Here is a 16,445-nt window from a genome sequence, read left to right on the forward strand (position 1 = left end):
ACGGGCGAAGCCTATCTCTCAGTTAATAAAAAAATAAAATAAAATAAATAGGGCCCATATACACGGCGACCCGATCGCGATAACACCTACGGGGTGAAGTGGCTGTCAAATTCATACATTTTCGATGTCCCACGCATAGGTACCAAAATGTTAATTTTGACAGGAACCAAAAAATTTGCTGGGAATTCCCCTTTACCGAGGACCATTTGAAAGTTGCTCTCTTCACTCATACATGAGAAAGAGATAGCAACACACCATGCTCTTGGATAATACATACATGCCGCAAAGAGAGACCTAATGGAAAAGACAAAGTGAACAAAAACAAACCATATTCTTTAGGGCAGGGGACACCGATATAACACTTGCTTTAACAAAGGGAAACACGCGACAAGATGATATACTGGAATGTCTAGTTACTTGCATAATACATAAGGCTGAGAAGGAAAATATGCGGAGTACCGATCACGATATTGGGATAATTAAAAGCTTCCATACAAAAAATGAGGCAACAAAATCATACCGGGAATATATTTACTACACAGAACAAGCCTTAAAAGTGCTATCATGGGTCAGTCAAACGGCAAATCAACTGAACAGGGAAATAGTTGTGTTCATAGAAGGGGTGGGGGAAATCGTTTACGGGGCGAGAGAAAGAGACAAAAAATCCTCCTTGATGGTGTACGCTGGCAGAAGTGAAAACCAGGTCCGGTTTCAGGCGGTAGAAGCTTACAATCAACAACGGTATAAGCAAAGGCAGGATAACGGGATAAAATTGGCAATTGAATACTATTCATACCAGACAGCGGAAAAATGCTATGAGGTAAATTTTAATGCAGAAAGAGCTATAAAAGTTAAGCAAATAGCAGGGGATGGGAATTGCATGCTCAGGGCGCTGTTGGACCAACTGAGTAGAAGGGTAACGAACCAATACAGGGCAGATTACAACGCCCAGAAATTACGAAATGTAATAGTGGATTACATCCGACAACACAGAAGTCAGTTTGAAGTGTTCCTTTTTGAATACATGGAAGACGGGTCAGATTTCCATAGTGTATCAAATAAGATAAGACAAGATGGGTTTTGGCTGGGACATGAAGCGCTTGTTGCCTTCTCAGAAATGTTTTGCTACCCAATTGAAATTTTGGACAAAGACGGTGTAGTATATATGATCGGGGAAAACTTTTCATTAAATGGAATTCTTAAAATTTTTTATACAGGAGTGACAATAAAAAACCACTATGACAGTATTATTAATGACACAAAAATAGATATAAATAACGGAATAAGAGAATCACAGAATAACGAAGGAAAACAAGACACAAGAGTGAAGAATATCAATATGGAACGGATAAGGAATGATAACAACTTTACAAACGCGATTGGTGAAAAGACAAATACTGCGATGCAAAATATTAGACAAATAATGGAGGAAAAAGAAGACGAGAGTATCATGACCAAAAATAACGAAGAGAACCTTGTACAACATAATAATGAAGATAGTAATACGAATCTGAGAAATAAGGAATTGGAACACAAAGGAACAGAAATTAAGAAAAATAGTAACACAAATGAGGGGAATCCTAACCCAAGCAAATCAGATGATAAAAGTAAGAGAGCAATAAAAATAGCCAGTTGGAATGTTAAAGGGTGCAGGAAAATTGAGAAGAGAGGAGAAATTGATGAAATACTGTCATTTAATGGAATAGAGATAGCAGTCTTGCAGGAAGCAAATACATTAGGAAATGAAGTATCCACAGAACATTATAAATGGGCGATAAAAGGCAATAACATTAACAAAACAAGGGGACAGAAAGGAGAAAGGAATTGTGGTACGAAATGTCAAGATAATTCAAAAAGGAATTATGTGGATAAAGTTAGAAATAGACAAAGAGAAAATTATAATTGTCAATGGACACGCACCCAATAACCGACAAAGGTCGTTTCTAGAGAAACTAGGACAGATTACTAGCAATAAAACGGATAGAAGAAAAATGTTAGTGTTAGGCGACTTTAATGCCCAATTAGGAACGAGAGACATGAGACAAGCAGATGGAAGATGGGTAGGAAAGTTATTAGGTCATGAAGATTCAAACGAAAATGGGGATCTGTTTAAGTTATTTCTTCATACAAATAAGATATGTAATTTGTCATCAAAAATCGGCAAAAATACGAAAATAACGTGGAGATGCGGTACCCGAAAAAGTCAAATAGACCACGTACTCCTACCAATGCCAACTAAAATGGCAGTAAGATATATAAAAGGACAATGGACACACCTACAAACAGACCACAAAATGATTGCCTTAGGTCTCGTAATTCAAAAGAAGGAACATATAAATACCGGACAAACAGGAAGTAAGAGGATAAAATTGGAGCTCCTTCAAAATGATGAAATCAGGAAAAAATATCAAAAGTACCTAAAAGATTTATCAAAATATTGCTAAAAACCTTAAAAGAGCGGCTGCAAGAACCCTGAAGGTGTCTTCGGAACCGAACACTCCAAAAAGAAGCAAGGCAAGAGAGCGTTTTAACAACGCGTTAGAAAAGTCAAAAAATAATCCTGACATGCAAAATTACAAGTATATTCTGAATAATAGGAGACAAGAAATGCACCAAGCAATTAAAGAACATAAAGAGCGAGAAATTATAGACTTCTTTAAGAAGCTTAATGATTTTGATGTGGGACTAAGGATTAGGAAAACGTATGGGTATCTGAAAAAGTTCATGAAACAAAAAAAAGCTTAAAAGCAGTAATTAGCCATAATACATGGGTTGGAATACTAAAAAGCTGCCTAGGACCAGATATTGAACTGTGTATAGACCACGACTACATCCCACTACCGAACCCACCAACGCATCAAGAAATTGAGAGGATAATTAAAACGTCATGCAACGGGAAATCATCAGGGCCAGATAGGGTTTACGCAGAATATATTAAGTATGCAGATGAAAACACATTAAAAAGTATAAGTAAACTAATAGAGGAAGTATACATAACAAATGAGATGCCAAGTGAGTGATATAGGTCAGTTCAAATCCCCATTCCTAAAAAACCAGGAGCTGTAGAAGCGGATCAGTTCAGGAGAATTTCTTTATGTAATGTTGCGTACAAAATTTATGCTAGATAGATTGCACAGAAGCTAAGGAAGTTTGCAGGGGACCCAGGGTTACATCAGGCAGCATTCACAGCTAATAGGTCAACAGATGATCATATATTTGTAGCTAGGAAAATTCTAGAAGAGAATTGGAATGCTGGAGAAACATTATATGTAATGGCGTTAGACATAAGAAAGGCTTTCGATAATATAAAAATCCAAGCATTAAAGGTAATTCTAGAAACCTTAGAGGTACCAACTAGGTTTATAGACAGAGTGCTGCAATGTGTCAGGGGAGAGGTTACACGCAACTTGTGGGAGAACCAACTTTCTAGTGAAGTTAAACGTGGGAAGGGAATAAAACAGGGATTGTCTCCTCTGTTGTTCAATCTTATTATGCAAGACGTACTTAAAAACGTCGCAGATGAAGTTCCAAAACTCAAATTAATGGACATAAATTGTTTTAAATTACCGATCGTATTAGCGTTTGCTGACGATCTGATGATTATATGCAGAGAAAAGAAGCAATTAGAGCTAATACTAGAAGCAGTAGAAGACAAACTAAGTACAGTAGGGTTAGAAATCAATACTCAGAAAAGTCTGGTACTAATTAGACTACCAAACGACAAGGCGAAATCACAACAGGAAATTACCTTAAACGGAAAATCTTATAAAGTCTGCGAGAGCATCATTTACTTAGGAGCATGTCTAACGGCTGCTCTCAATAGGAAACAAACAAATAGACAAAGATGTCGTAATGCGCTAAGAACCTCGCATTTTATAGTAAACTTCTGCAGAAAGTTCCGGCCATCTTGGGAAACAGGAAAAATAATCTACAAAACGGTAATTGCTCCCGCAATCTTATACGGTACAAAAGCAGCAGTTCTCACTAAAAGAAATAGGATTTCCATGGGAGAGTATGAAAAAACTATACTGAAAAACATATTCAACAGCTGCAAAAAGCCAAGGAACTTGAAATTTAATACGAATATTCTACTTGAAGGAAAAACTATAAACAGAAGAGCCAGGATAGGAAGAATCTGTTACTATGGACACATATCTAGAAGAGAGAGACAACACCCGTTACGCAAAGCGCTTAGATTAAACTACAGGAAAAGAAAAGAAGGCAGGCCCTGTCTAACATGGATCGACACACTTGAACAGGACTTTAACAAGTATGAAGATATGAACGTCGAAAGCTGGAAGCTGTTATCAAGACACAAGCAAGAACTGAAGCAAAAAGCGGAGGACATATATAACAATGAGATAAGAATATTTGTTTATTTGTTTATTTGAAATTAATTCATCTGACAATGATGGTGTCTTAATGAATAAAACTACTCCCAAATGTATTGAGAAATAAATGAATGGTCTCTAAGTTACCCCGTTCTTAATACTCAACAAACTAAACCGTGTAAAAAAAGTACTTGAGTGTACTCTAAACTAACAATGACTCAATTCTACTTTTGAAACCCTCAGTCGGTTCGTCAAATTCGAAATGCTCTTTTTTTTTTGTTTTTTAACGAGTAGGGAAATCTGCTATCAGACACCTGAGAAGACAACTCAGGGAGTGGGGTTTGGTATCCCGACCCCCCTACTGAGGCGTGAGGATCCAGACCTACTAAAACCCTACTCGAGTCTCCAGCCTCAATCCCCCCTGGAACCACCTTATTGGTATTACTTCAGGGAGGGGCTATTGTGCTTAACGCACACTCTTAGATAACTACTGGACTACGGTAGTTAGGCTGTTTATTCGCCGTTGATCGGCTTTCCAGCGGTTTTGTAGCTCAAGTACGATCTGAGTAGCAGCCGCATTGACCGCACCCCAGACGTCCGAGCTAGAACACATCCTTTGGACTAAGTTATCCGGAGTAGTGTCCTGTCCGCTAACTGCCATCATGTTGCTTCTCACGCCCGCGAAACGAGGGCACATGAAGAAAGCATGTTCTGCAATTTCCTCGACGTCCGCGCATTCCGGACACTCGGGGGACTCCGCATGCCCAAACTTGTGCAGATACTGTCTAAAACAACCATGCCCTGACAGAATCTGTGTCAGGTGGAAGTTGACTTCGCCATGGCGCCTGTTGACCCATCCGGATAGTTCCGGGATAAGTCTATGTGTCCACCGGCCTTTTGTGGAATCAGACCATGCCCGCTGCCATGTGATCATCGAGGCCGATCTTGTGGTACTTCGTATGCCTCTAGTTCCACGTTGGTTGAAGCACTCTACGTCCTCGCTGATGATGATACCAATAGGCATCATACCCGCTAAGACGCAGATTGCGTCATGTGAAACTGTGCGGTACGCACTCGCCACTCTTAAGCACATGAGACGATAGGTGCTTTCCAGCTTGGCTAGATAGCTTTTGGTACCTAACGCCGATGACCACACCGGCCCGCCATACCTGAGTATGGACTGGACCACGTTGGCTAAAAGCCTTCGCTTGCTGCCATATACCGCAGAGCTATTAGACATCATACGAGACAATGCCGAAATACCTGTGGAAGCCTTCTTGCAGGCATAGTCGACGTGGCTCCCGAACTTGAGCTTGTCGTCGACCATGACTCCAAGAAGTTTTAAGAACCGCGTTGACGAAATAGTGCAGTCCCCGACACTGATATTTGCTTGCTGCACCGACTTCCGGTTGTTCACCACGATAACCTCTGTTTTATGATGCGCTAGGTCCAGTTTCCTGGATCGCATCCAATCTTCAACAATGCTTATAGAGTGGGCAGCCGTCAACTCAACCTCTCTGATAGATTCACCGTAGACTTCCAAGGTGATATCGTCCGCAAAGCCGACAATCGCCACCCCTACCGGAAACTTTAGCTTCAACACCTCGTCATACATGACGTTCCACAACACCGGGCCCAGTATGGAACCTTGCGGAACCCCTGAGGTGATTGGAACGCATTTCTGACCCTCCTCCGTGTTGTAGCATAGCACACGATTCTGGAAATAATTTTCCAGAATTCTGTACAGCGACACCGGCACTTGGACGTTCCGAAGCGAGCTGGCTATGGAGTCCCAGCTAGCGCTATTAAACGCATTTCTCACGTCGAGCGTGACAACTGCGCAATAACGAATACCTGTCCTCTTGGGCTGGATTGCCACCTCGGCTGTCTTAGTGAGAGACAAGATGGCATCCACCTAGATTTGCCTTTTCGGAAGCCGAATTGGTTCCTTGACAGACCGTTTGTACCCTCCGTGTACTGTACGAGTCTGTTAAGGGTAACCCTCTCCAGCACCTTGCCGGCAGTATCGAGTAGACAGATCAGCCTATATGACGAGGGGACACCCGGAGGTTTTCCCGGCTTCGGCAATAGGACCAGGTTCTGTCGCTTCCATCTGTCCGGGAAGTTGCCAGCTTCCAGGCATCTATTCATTACTGCCCCGAATAATTCGGGTGTACAAAAAGTACTTGAGTGTACTCTAAACTAACAATGACTCAATTCTACTTTTGAAACCCTCAGTCGGTTCGTCAAATTCGAAATGCTCTTCAACGGTCGTAAATGCACGGATGCATGCCGAGACTGGTTCGTGGTATCCAAACACCGTTCGATGAAAAATTGGTTGTAATAACGTCGTATTCCGAAGAGATCTACCTGGTATGCGAAAATTAAACATTGAGAGAAGTTCGGGGGCATCAATTTCACTGTTAATCAATTTCGCAATAAAAAGTGACTGCTGAAGTTTCCGTCGTCGTTCTAGAGTATCTAAGCCCAATAGCCGGCATCTATCGGGATACGGTGGCAAATTATTAGGATCTCGCCAAGGCAAATTTTTTAGCGCTAAACGAATAAACCGTTTCTGAACACGTTCAATCCTTAGACACCATGTAACTTGGTAAGGATGCCATACGATACACGCATTTTCCAAAATTGGACGAACGAGAGCACAGTACAGCGACTTCCAACAATATGGGTCCGAAAAATCCTTCGCTATCCTGGCGACAAAACCTAACTGTCGTAATGCTTTCGATATGATTGTTGGACATTGTAAGTTGAGCGACATTTTTGAGTCAAGTACAATTCCTAAATCCGTCACTTTTGTAACTCTAGTAAGAGTAACGCCGTTGATATTATAGTCGAACAAAATTGGATGTACCTTGCGATGGAACGTGACCACTTGACATTTTTCCACACTGATAATTAATTTTTTTCGTTGACACCAATCAGCAAATGATATTAGCGAGTTTTGTAAGCGCCAGCAATCTTCCAGTGTGTGTACCACTACGTACAGCTTCAGATCATCTGCATAAACTAGTTTGAGACTTCCATTCAGAGTCAGAGCAGCATCGTTAAAAAATAAAATAAACAACAGTGGTCCCAGGTTGCTACCCTGCGGTACTCCAGAATTATTTGTAAAAGGTCGTGATATACAACCGTCAATCTTCACCCGCAGCTCACGCTCCGTAAAGTAAGATTCTAGCCAAGCAATCAATTGCGCAGATACACCAAGACGAGTCAGCTTATTTAGCAGTATTTTGTGGTCAATTTTGTCAAAAGCTGCTTTCAAATCGGTATAAATTACATCGACTTGCACTTTCTCTTCAATACTATGTATTGCTTTCGACGTTTAGCAAATTTGTGGTAACCGACCGTCTAGGCATGAAACCATGTTGATCCTTGGATATATAGTTTTTCGTAGCATTGAGAAGGTTTTTACACATTATGATTTCAAACAATTTAGAAACCGCAGAAAGGCTTGTAATTCCACGATAGTTGACAACGTTATGGCGGTCACCACGTTTGAAAACAGGTGTCATATACGACTGCTACCAGATGCGCGGGAATCTTGCTTGTTCAAATGAGCGATTAAAAATGTCACATAGAGGTCGTGCCAAAGTTGCTGCATAACGACATATTAAAACCGCAGGCAAACCATCAGGTCCTTGACAAACGAGTGCTTTAGCTGTTTCGCAGCTGATAATATCATATCGAAATTTACAGTGAATACTCCCACATCAATTAAATCACTAGGAACATCACGGATGGCTTCATCAATTTCCAATCTTGAAGCGGTATCCGGTGCGAAAACAGAGGAAAAGTGTTTGGCAAACAACTGGCTTGAATCTGCTGCAGATTCTGCGGTCACTTCATTCATGTAGATATTCTTTGGGATTGCAGCACTTTTCCGTTTAGAGTATACGAAATTCCAAAAGCCACACGGCTTTCTTCGCAAATTTATCTGCACACGTAACACATATGATTTGTACAGTGAGGTATTCAAAATTCGATATGCGTTACTGGCTTGTTTAAACTTTTGTTTATTGCTCGACGTTTGCTGACGACGCAGCTTTCGTTGACAAGCATTTCGCGCACATTTTAGAGATCGTAATTGTGCGTTGCCCCACGCGGGCGAAAACGGCGGTCGTATTCGTGGAACGTTCGAAAGTAGCCAATCATTCAATACGGTACAAAAATTCTGAGCCATCACATCTACATCATCGGTTGTGAAAACCAGTCAACAGTCGTCGAATAGTCAGAAAGAGCTGCAAAATCAATTTTGCGAAAATTCAGTGGTTGTTCAATTTGTCTTTCAACAGCTTCATTACGCGCCACTCGTGCGGGCAAGGAGATTTTAAGCGGGGGGGTGATGTAAATCAACGGGCACCAGCGGTACAGAGCAGTTAATCACGTTGGGCTCACAGTTAGGCGAACAAAAACACAGATCAAGAATGCGGTTGAGTGAATTGTGTACAAGATTCCTCTGGCTAAGGCACAAATAATCCATGCCAACTAAAAGAGTGCTGCTGGTTGGTGGCAATTGGGAGCTATCACATTGTATAACGTTGTGAATTGAATGCTAGCGCATGCGAGGCTGGTTAAAGTCGCCACAAATCAAAATATCGTCGCCGGGTCTGCATTTTTGGCAAAGCTCATTTACCGAAGATACATAGTCATTTACAATGCTAACGCTTTGACTCCGGTCAGGTAGAATATAGATTGCGTACAACAGCATCTTTCTGCCTTTGATCACCGACGATACACATATTTGTTCTAAAGATTGGCCGTTCACAGTGTGTACAACACAGCTGGTGTACCGCTCAGAAACTACGATCAGTACACCACCGAAGCGAGATTTGTTGCTGTTAGCGGGGCTCCGATCACAACGGAAAACATTAAAACCAGAGCCAAACAGCTGTTGCGAGTTCATGGTGTTGTCCAGTCCAGTCTCGGTCATGATGATTACGTCATAGTTGCAGTCATTTGTCGCTAGAAACAGGTCACTAATTTTCGTTCTCAGGCTGCGTACATTTTGATAATAGGTTCAAATGTCGTCTTTTATGCATACATGTCCCGCTGCAACGTACAGTCGGTGAGAGTAGGAGAAAATTCGAAATCGACAGAATAGTCGCCTTTGGCGGGAATTAGTTGGTTCCCACCGTCCACATAGCATCGCATTAAATTTAATTCATTATCGCTGGATTGTCCTAAGAGTTCAGTATCCGCTACTGCCGGGGCGTGATGTAAATCGGGCGCGCAGCATTTTTTGGTTGGTGAACGAACTCCCTGAACATCAAACCGTCTGGCCAATTTTCAGATCGCTTGCATTTTTAGGGCAGGATCCAACCCGATTTTGAATGAAACAAAAGTCATGTTTGAAACATCTTTGCCTTTTGGCACGAGACGAATGACATTCATCGGTGCATCAGTGTCCAGACAACGGGAAACAATTTTTTCAACGTCTTTCTCGGTGATCATAGGTTGAAATCCGGACAGAATACAGGTTTCGGAGCGGCAGGCATGATAAAAGGCACAGATAGATCATCGAAATTAATATCCTTTGTACCTTTGTTTACAGTCGGTCGTGCTGTTTGCTCGAAACGAGTGCGGCGGCGTTTTGCACCTAATCTCGGTCACACAGGCGTTCTGGTTTCATTTGACAAATTGGACAAAGGCGAGGCAACAGGGCAATTATATTGTGTCGCCACATAAGAAATGTTATCGACTTTTTGGCTCAACACTTCCACCATGCCAGTCAATTACTGCAGTTGTGTAACGACAGTGGTAGCATTTGTTGAATGAGAAGTATCCCGATCAGCTAAGTAAGCGCAAACGCTCCTTCCATTTAGAATGTCCCTACACGGAGGGCAGATGAAAATCAGCTTCCCTTGTGTAATCACTTCTCTGCATAAGCGTAAGTTAAAACCACAGCATTGTTGACTAATGTGAAAGTAAGCTTCATAAAAACCGCAACGCAAAGGCTCCAGATCGTTGACATCTAGTTCGCAAGCGCCACATTGTTTTTGCTCCATGTTTCCTGTTTACGCTCTTCCGTAGATGGTAACAAACCCACACAACTAGGCTAGACAGAACAATACTGCTGCTAGATGATGCTAGCGGTCACTATGAAGCGTGAAATTTGTTGCGGCGGCGAATTCAAACCACAAAATATCCGATATGTTTGCAATAACTTATTGTACTCCACTTTCCATGTGCGAAACAGCCAGTTAATAATCTATCGAACAATAATTCAAAACAATTAACGGTATTTAAAATAGCTTAAAACGTATAAACTAGCGATCGCGAATCAAAGAGAGTGACTCTAGACACAGACAATTAGACAATAAGCGAAATATCAGACGGGGAATCCTCTATAGACGGGAGCAGCGGAAAACCAAAAAAATAATGGAACTATAAGGACAAAGTGAGCTAAATACTGGAACAATGATGGTATTCCAATAGAAAAGGAAAATTCAGAGAGCACAGGCATAAGGCCATTGCATGTGTGTTAAGCGGTTCTTTCCAATTCGGGCAGCCGAAAAATGGGGGGGGGGAGGATAAAAAGAAAAGCTAAATTCCTTTTCGGTTTCGTGCTAGAAGCTTACATTAATTTTCGAGTTCCTTAGGGTACTTAGTCCATAACAAATCAATTAAATACAGCATTCTCTTTTTTTTATCTGACATATGAAATTCTCTTGCCACACGATCTGTAAAAACAACTTCAAAGGGGGCATAAAGAAAAAGAAGAGATACACGCTAGTCGCGAGCGGCGATATAACATGACTATGGTAAAGCTGGAGATCGCTGGGGAAAATATAGGAAATGGTAAAGCGAGAACGCAAACGAATCGCAAGAAGAGAATTGGAACGTAAATATGTCAATTGTCAATTAAAATTAGTAACCGATGCAGAGCGTCTACGTCGTCAAAACCTACACAGTGTTAATCAAGATATAAGCAACCGCCGACGATCGAATAAGCCAAAGAAAAATAGTACCCACTCTACGGAAGCAGTGTTATGTGCGGGACGGTTGCTGAACGGACTTTGCGGACTATAAAGGAATGGAATTAATTTATATTTTAATTACAGATTTAAATACGGACGAATCGACGCAGAGATATCACATTTAGCTACAATGGTGCACGACGCAAAAGGACAGGAATGGAAGTAAATATACATGTATATATGTAAACGACGGTGGGTGTTACTACAAGGTACTGTATTGCGTTGTTCATTTTGACTAAACATAATTACTACTACATAAGATGTACCAGTTCCCTTATAATTTACATACTACTTTTTTATAACTTAAAAAAAAATGTAAAATTTTTGCCCCAGTTTAACATTGAAGATGGGTCATGTCCAAGAAAACTATCTCCAACCATTAATAAACAACAAAACTGCGTCTGCGTGCAAATACAAATATGTAATATAGTATAATATTATTGTTATTTTTTGGTTAAAAGAAGGAAATGATAACTAGGAGTAATAGATAAAATGAGTTCCTAAAAGATAAGGAAAAATCGAAAAGCATAACGAAACCACTCCAAAGACAAAAAATCATGAAAATAAAGAACAGCTTAAGTTAATACATAATTATGATCCAATGATACACAATTATAACACAAAATTAAAACAGAGCGTCCTGCGGACGAGAATACTCATATTGGAAATAGACATATTAAATTTATCCAAAATCTAAGAGACTATGCAACTATAATGTATAAACCAAAGACAATAAATAAGAGCAACGACAGAAGTAATTAAAGAAGAGCAAAACTGAATATTTAAAATACACAAAACAATAAAATTAATGAATGGGCGGGTCCATCAGGGCGCTTGTTTGAAGCATTGTGCTTAGGGAGAGTGAAGTGGTCAACTTCCTATGGTTAACCTTGGCCCGGTTAACAACACGATGTGGATAAGGAGTGGGCCCTTCTCCCCACCTATTTGGGCCATACTGCATTGGGAGGGCTTACTCAACGATTGACTCATGTGATCTATTTTGTGGAAGGAGATTCTTAAATACCCTTGGTACGTGCAAGTGATGTTGCTTGCCGACCGATTCCCTTTTGGCTCTTCATACAGGAGCTGGTAAACGTGACCAATCGTTATGTTTGTACGATTCCCCTTGTCAAGATATGCCCATTACTATGAACAGTTGTTCTGCTAAGATAGGTGGTAGTTCCCATACATACATACATACATACATTCATGGTGAAGAGAATTCCTAATTACCGGTGTTCTTCTAAATTGAGTGTCAATGTCTTGAATCCTAGCTCAAAATTTCATTTAGTTGCATTGAGTGTTGTGCAGATTTCCTTCGTTATATTCAAACCAGGTTGGAAAATCAAGGTGAGTTTGTTTTAAAAATAGTGGTTTTCTAACGCTGTATTCAATTTGCTTCAAATTGGTTGCGCAACACACGTAAGATAAAGCTAACGTATGCATTAAAAAAAATGAACTTTTTTCGGATAGTGATAAAAAATCTTAGACAGCTAATTGAATTTTATAAATTTCCCATGGAAGGTATTTATGTTAGCTTACATGCAAAAAAATCTACAGCTCTATCAGTCGAACTCTAACCGTGATGGTGAACCGACCCTCATCCCCTGTGAACATGCATTTTATCTGGCTGAACCCGGAGAAATCAACCCCGGTCAGCACAGAACACATCAAAATTTAACATTCAATTTGATCACCCGTGCCGGTCAGAGACTCGATCGAGCGACGGCGTCAATAAGGCGAAAAACACCTTAAAAACTTATATTACACCGTTGTGTTCGCACCACATTCTAGGCAAACGAACGCGCATAATTCTTAACCTGCGCCAACGAACGATTTCTAAAACAAATGCGCTATCGCATTTTGCCGAATAAGGTAAATAATGAAGTGCGCGACTGTTCGAGGTGCCAAAGCCACGTGACTTAGCAGTGGCGAATTGACATGAAAGGGTTGACCGCTCAGCGAGGCTGATATTCTCGGAGTGTGCCAGACTCTCTCATAAAAATATGTCGTTTGTTGACAAACACAGTCCCCACATGAGGGCCAAAAATGTTTGCGCGAGAGGGCGGCTCGACGGACGACGTGAGGTCTGTCGTTAGGCAGAATAGGACGGAACTACCTCGAGAAGGAGGAGTTTCCTTAGGGAGAGAAATGAAATTGTAACTTAAGTTTTAATAAATGGATTGATTCGGATTTGACTCACCGATCCGTCGGTATTTTATTTTATTTCGGTAATTTCGGTAGAAAGAACCAGGTACCCCCGGGGGGGGGGGGGGGCTAGGGTCCTACGATGGCAAAAACAGCGAAGCTAGTCCCACAGACTAAAAGACATAACACTGTAGCTTCATTCCATCGTCAATAAAAACGATCATTTCAAATTTTCTCTTAAGCCAAGACTCAAACAAAACTCGCTGCGCGAGAACGGCGCTCGCCTGCACTGGCGCTGTTGTCAGATAATACAAGTAAATTTATAGCAGCGTGGTGCGAAGACTGCACCAGGTGATGCTAGTGTTTTTTTTTCAAGCTTTAGGGATGTCATTGAAACGATATTTTGTTAGAAAATTTGTTCGAAGTGTTACGTCTGTTAGTCTTTGCTACTCCGTTCAGAAGTATGCGCATTCAAAGAACGGTACCCCGCTGCGTAGAAAGCGAATACGCCCGTTCCGGCATCTACAACTTCTTGGCAGTATTGGACAGAAATCAGAGCATCGAAAGAAGGCCCGGTTCCGAACGGCCGACGACCCTGAGCGACAAGAAGCTCCAAAGGATGCTGAAGAGGAAGACCGAGGTAAAAGTGGCTACATCGCTGCGTGCGCTTGGCCGGGAGGTCGGTGCAACCGACCAAACAGTGAAAAAGTAACTGGGGTTCATGGACATACATATCAGGAAGCGGCAGTTCCCTCCACTACTCTCGGAGCTGCAGTCAATGACACAGCGGCATGACAGCGGCTGAATAAGATGGTCAAGATGATTTTCCTGGCGAATCGTGACGTGGCGGTGGTGATGGTCGTCGAGACCTATCTCACCCTGGATGGCAACGACTGGCAGGTCACTTCGTATTTTACTTCCCCACGAAGGAAGTGAGCTCCAAGGTAAAGTTCAATTTCACACACCAAATTCCCCAAGGAGTTACAAGTGTGGCTGACAATCACCGAAAAGGGGATGTCAAAGTCTCTCTTCTTTCGTTCCGGACTGGCCGTGAACGGGGAAATTTATAGTACAAAGTGCCTGCCGGAGGTTGCGTCGTTCATCAAGAAATACCATAAGGGCGAAGACGCGGTGTTCTGGCCGGGTCTGGCGTCGGCCCACAACTCAAAGCGATCGTTGGAGAAAATGGACGGTTGAATATCGAAGTCGGCGAACCCGCCCCCAGCCGTGTCCCATCGAAAATTTCTGGGCAAACCTGAAGCGTAAGATCTACTCCAACAATTTTGTCGAGAAAACTGATGAGGAATCGATAAACAAAACGAAGAAAGAACTCAAAAACATGTCTACACGCATGTTTTTACCCGCCATGGTTCCGGTTAACTGCTGGAAGGCCGCTCGCAAGGGCGCAGAATTTTTTTGCAAGTAAGTTAATATAATTACCTTCTAATATAATTACCTATGAGAAATTTGTCAAACTCAAATAGCTGTCTTAGTTTTTTTTTATCACAATCCGAAAAAGGTCCATTTTTTAATGCATACGTTAGTCTATTAGATTTTCATACAGTAGAAAGGCAAAGTACTTACTCTATGCATTGGTTCTGGATTGTCGTCTCCTATGTCCTCTAGGTTCCCAGATATTGCCCGCTTTAGGTCTGGACCTGCTTCATGTAATGTTCTTAAGCCGGCTTGCAATGTAGTAGTACGTTTATTATCATAATTCTCATGCCTGCTGTCATTTTCTTTCCGTTTTTTAAATCTCCTGAAGTAGTCTTGTATAAGGAAAGTGGCATAGAACTTTCCCACTGTTACTTCGTCATCGACACCAGGCGGGGGAACTACTTGATCTAAAAGCTTCGGAGTTGTTCGTTTCCAAATTTGCTTTATGGTCGCTCTCAGCTCTGCGTTGGCATCATCGATGTTACCTTCTGTTTTGATTTTTAGTGATGTTCGAACTACAGCAAATAACGTGGCATTGAATAAAACTGTACCATCACTGTTAAGTGGCATATTCATCGAAACCAGTCTCTTACATGCAACGCGATGTGGACATAATTTACCAAACCCTAGCGGCGGAGAGATTTTTCTAAGTAAAGTTACTACATCTAAATGCTTTATTCTTCCTTTTGCATCTGGGTCATACTCGCTCCATAATCTAACAAATTCGTCAAGGTGATGTGGACCCAAAATTGACCAATCGCGTGTTAGATAATCAAAGTTATCCATAATAACAGCAACGAACAGGTTTATGATTAAAAACGAACATAAAACGTAAAAAGAAATGAAATAAGGAAAGGCTATACTAGAGCCACATCCTTCTGGAGAACCCGCATCGTCAGATAAAGGATCACAATTCACTTTTCCTGGTCTAGCAGAACAATCTAACATTATTTCCTGCCACGCTTCTCCGGTGGCCGATCGAAATAATACAAGGACTGCTTGAGGAAAAGTTTGAAAATTATTGTTACGATGAATTGCAGTTTCGTCATCCATAGCAATTTTACCAAACACCTAGAACAAAATAGAAAATAAAATCACGAATTAGCTTGACAGTTTGGAAAAATCTTCATAATGGAAGTGGAAACAAGAAGATTATATTAAATAACAAATATATGGTTGTGTACAAGACAGAGAGAAATAAGAGTATGTTTTTGTTAGCACTCTCTCTTCTCTTTTTTCCAATATTTTTTTTATGCTTGTCCAGTTTTGCTTAAAATGGCATCGAAGCAAGAAGTATTTCGGAAGCGCGTTGTACACTTCTACGAACTGTACAGAAATCTCGGCAAAAAGTATACGGTACAACATTTAAAAAGCGAACATGGTGCGGCTTCGAATGATTACCATATCCTAAGATGCCCAACAACTATTCACAAGCAAAGTAGTGGAAGACCAGCCAAAATTATGGACGCAGAAGGACATCGTTCTCTTTCTCGTGTCTTCAACAACAAGGATTCCGTGAGCCAACGGGATA

At 41.3% G+C, this 16,445-nt stretch overlaps 1 protein-coding gene across 3 annotated transcripts in view; it reads right to left on the reverse strand.

Moving 5' to 3' along the window:
- The window catches only part of LOC128734148 (muscle calcium channel subunit alpha-1), a 1,300,390-nt gene that overhangs the window by 264,817 nt on the left and 1,019,128 nt on the right, over positions 1-16,445 (reverse strand). For all 3 annotated transcript variants that reach the window (XM_053828190.1, XM_053828187.1, XM_053828188.1), the window contains one exon: positions 15,062-15,985. In XM_053828190.1, the coding sequence (XP_053684165.1) occupies positions 15,062-15,985 (924 nt within the window). The remainder of the gene's footprint in view (positions 1-15,061; positions 15,986-16,445) is intronic.

This window comes from Sabethes cyaneus, chromosome 2, assembly GCF_943734655.1.
Source record: "Sabethes cyaneus chromosome 2, idSabCyanKW18_F2, whole genome shotgun sequence".
NCBI lineage: Eukaryota > Metazoa > Arthropoda > Insecta > Diptera > Culicidae > Sabethes > Sabethes cyaneus.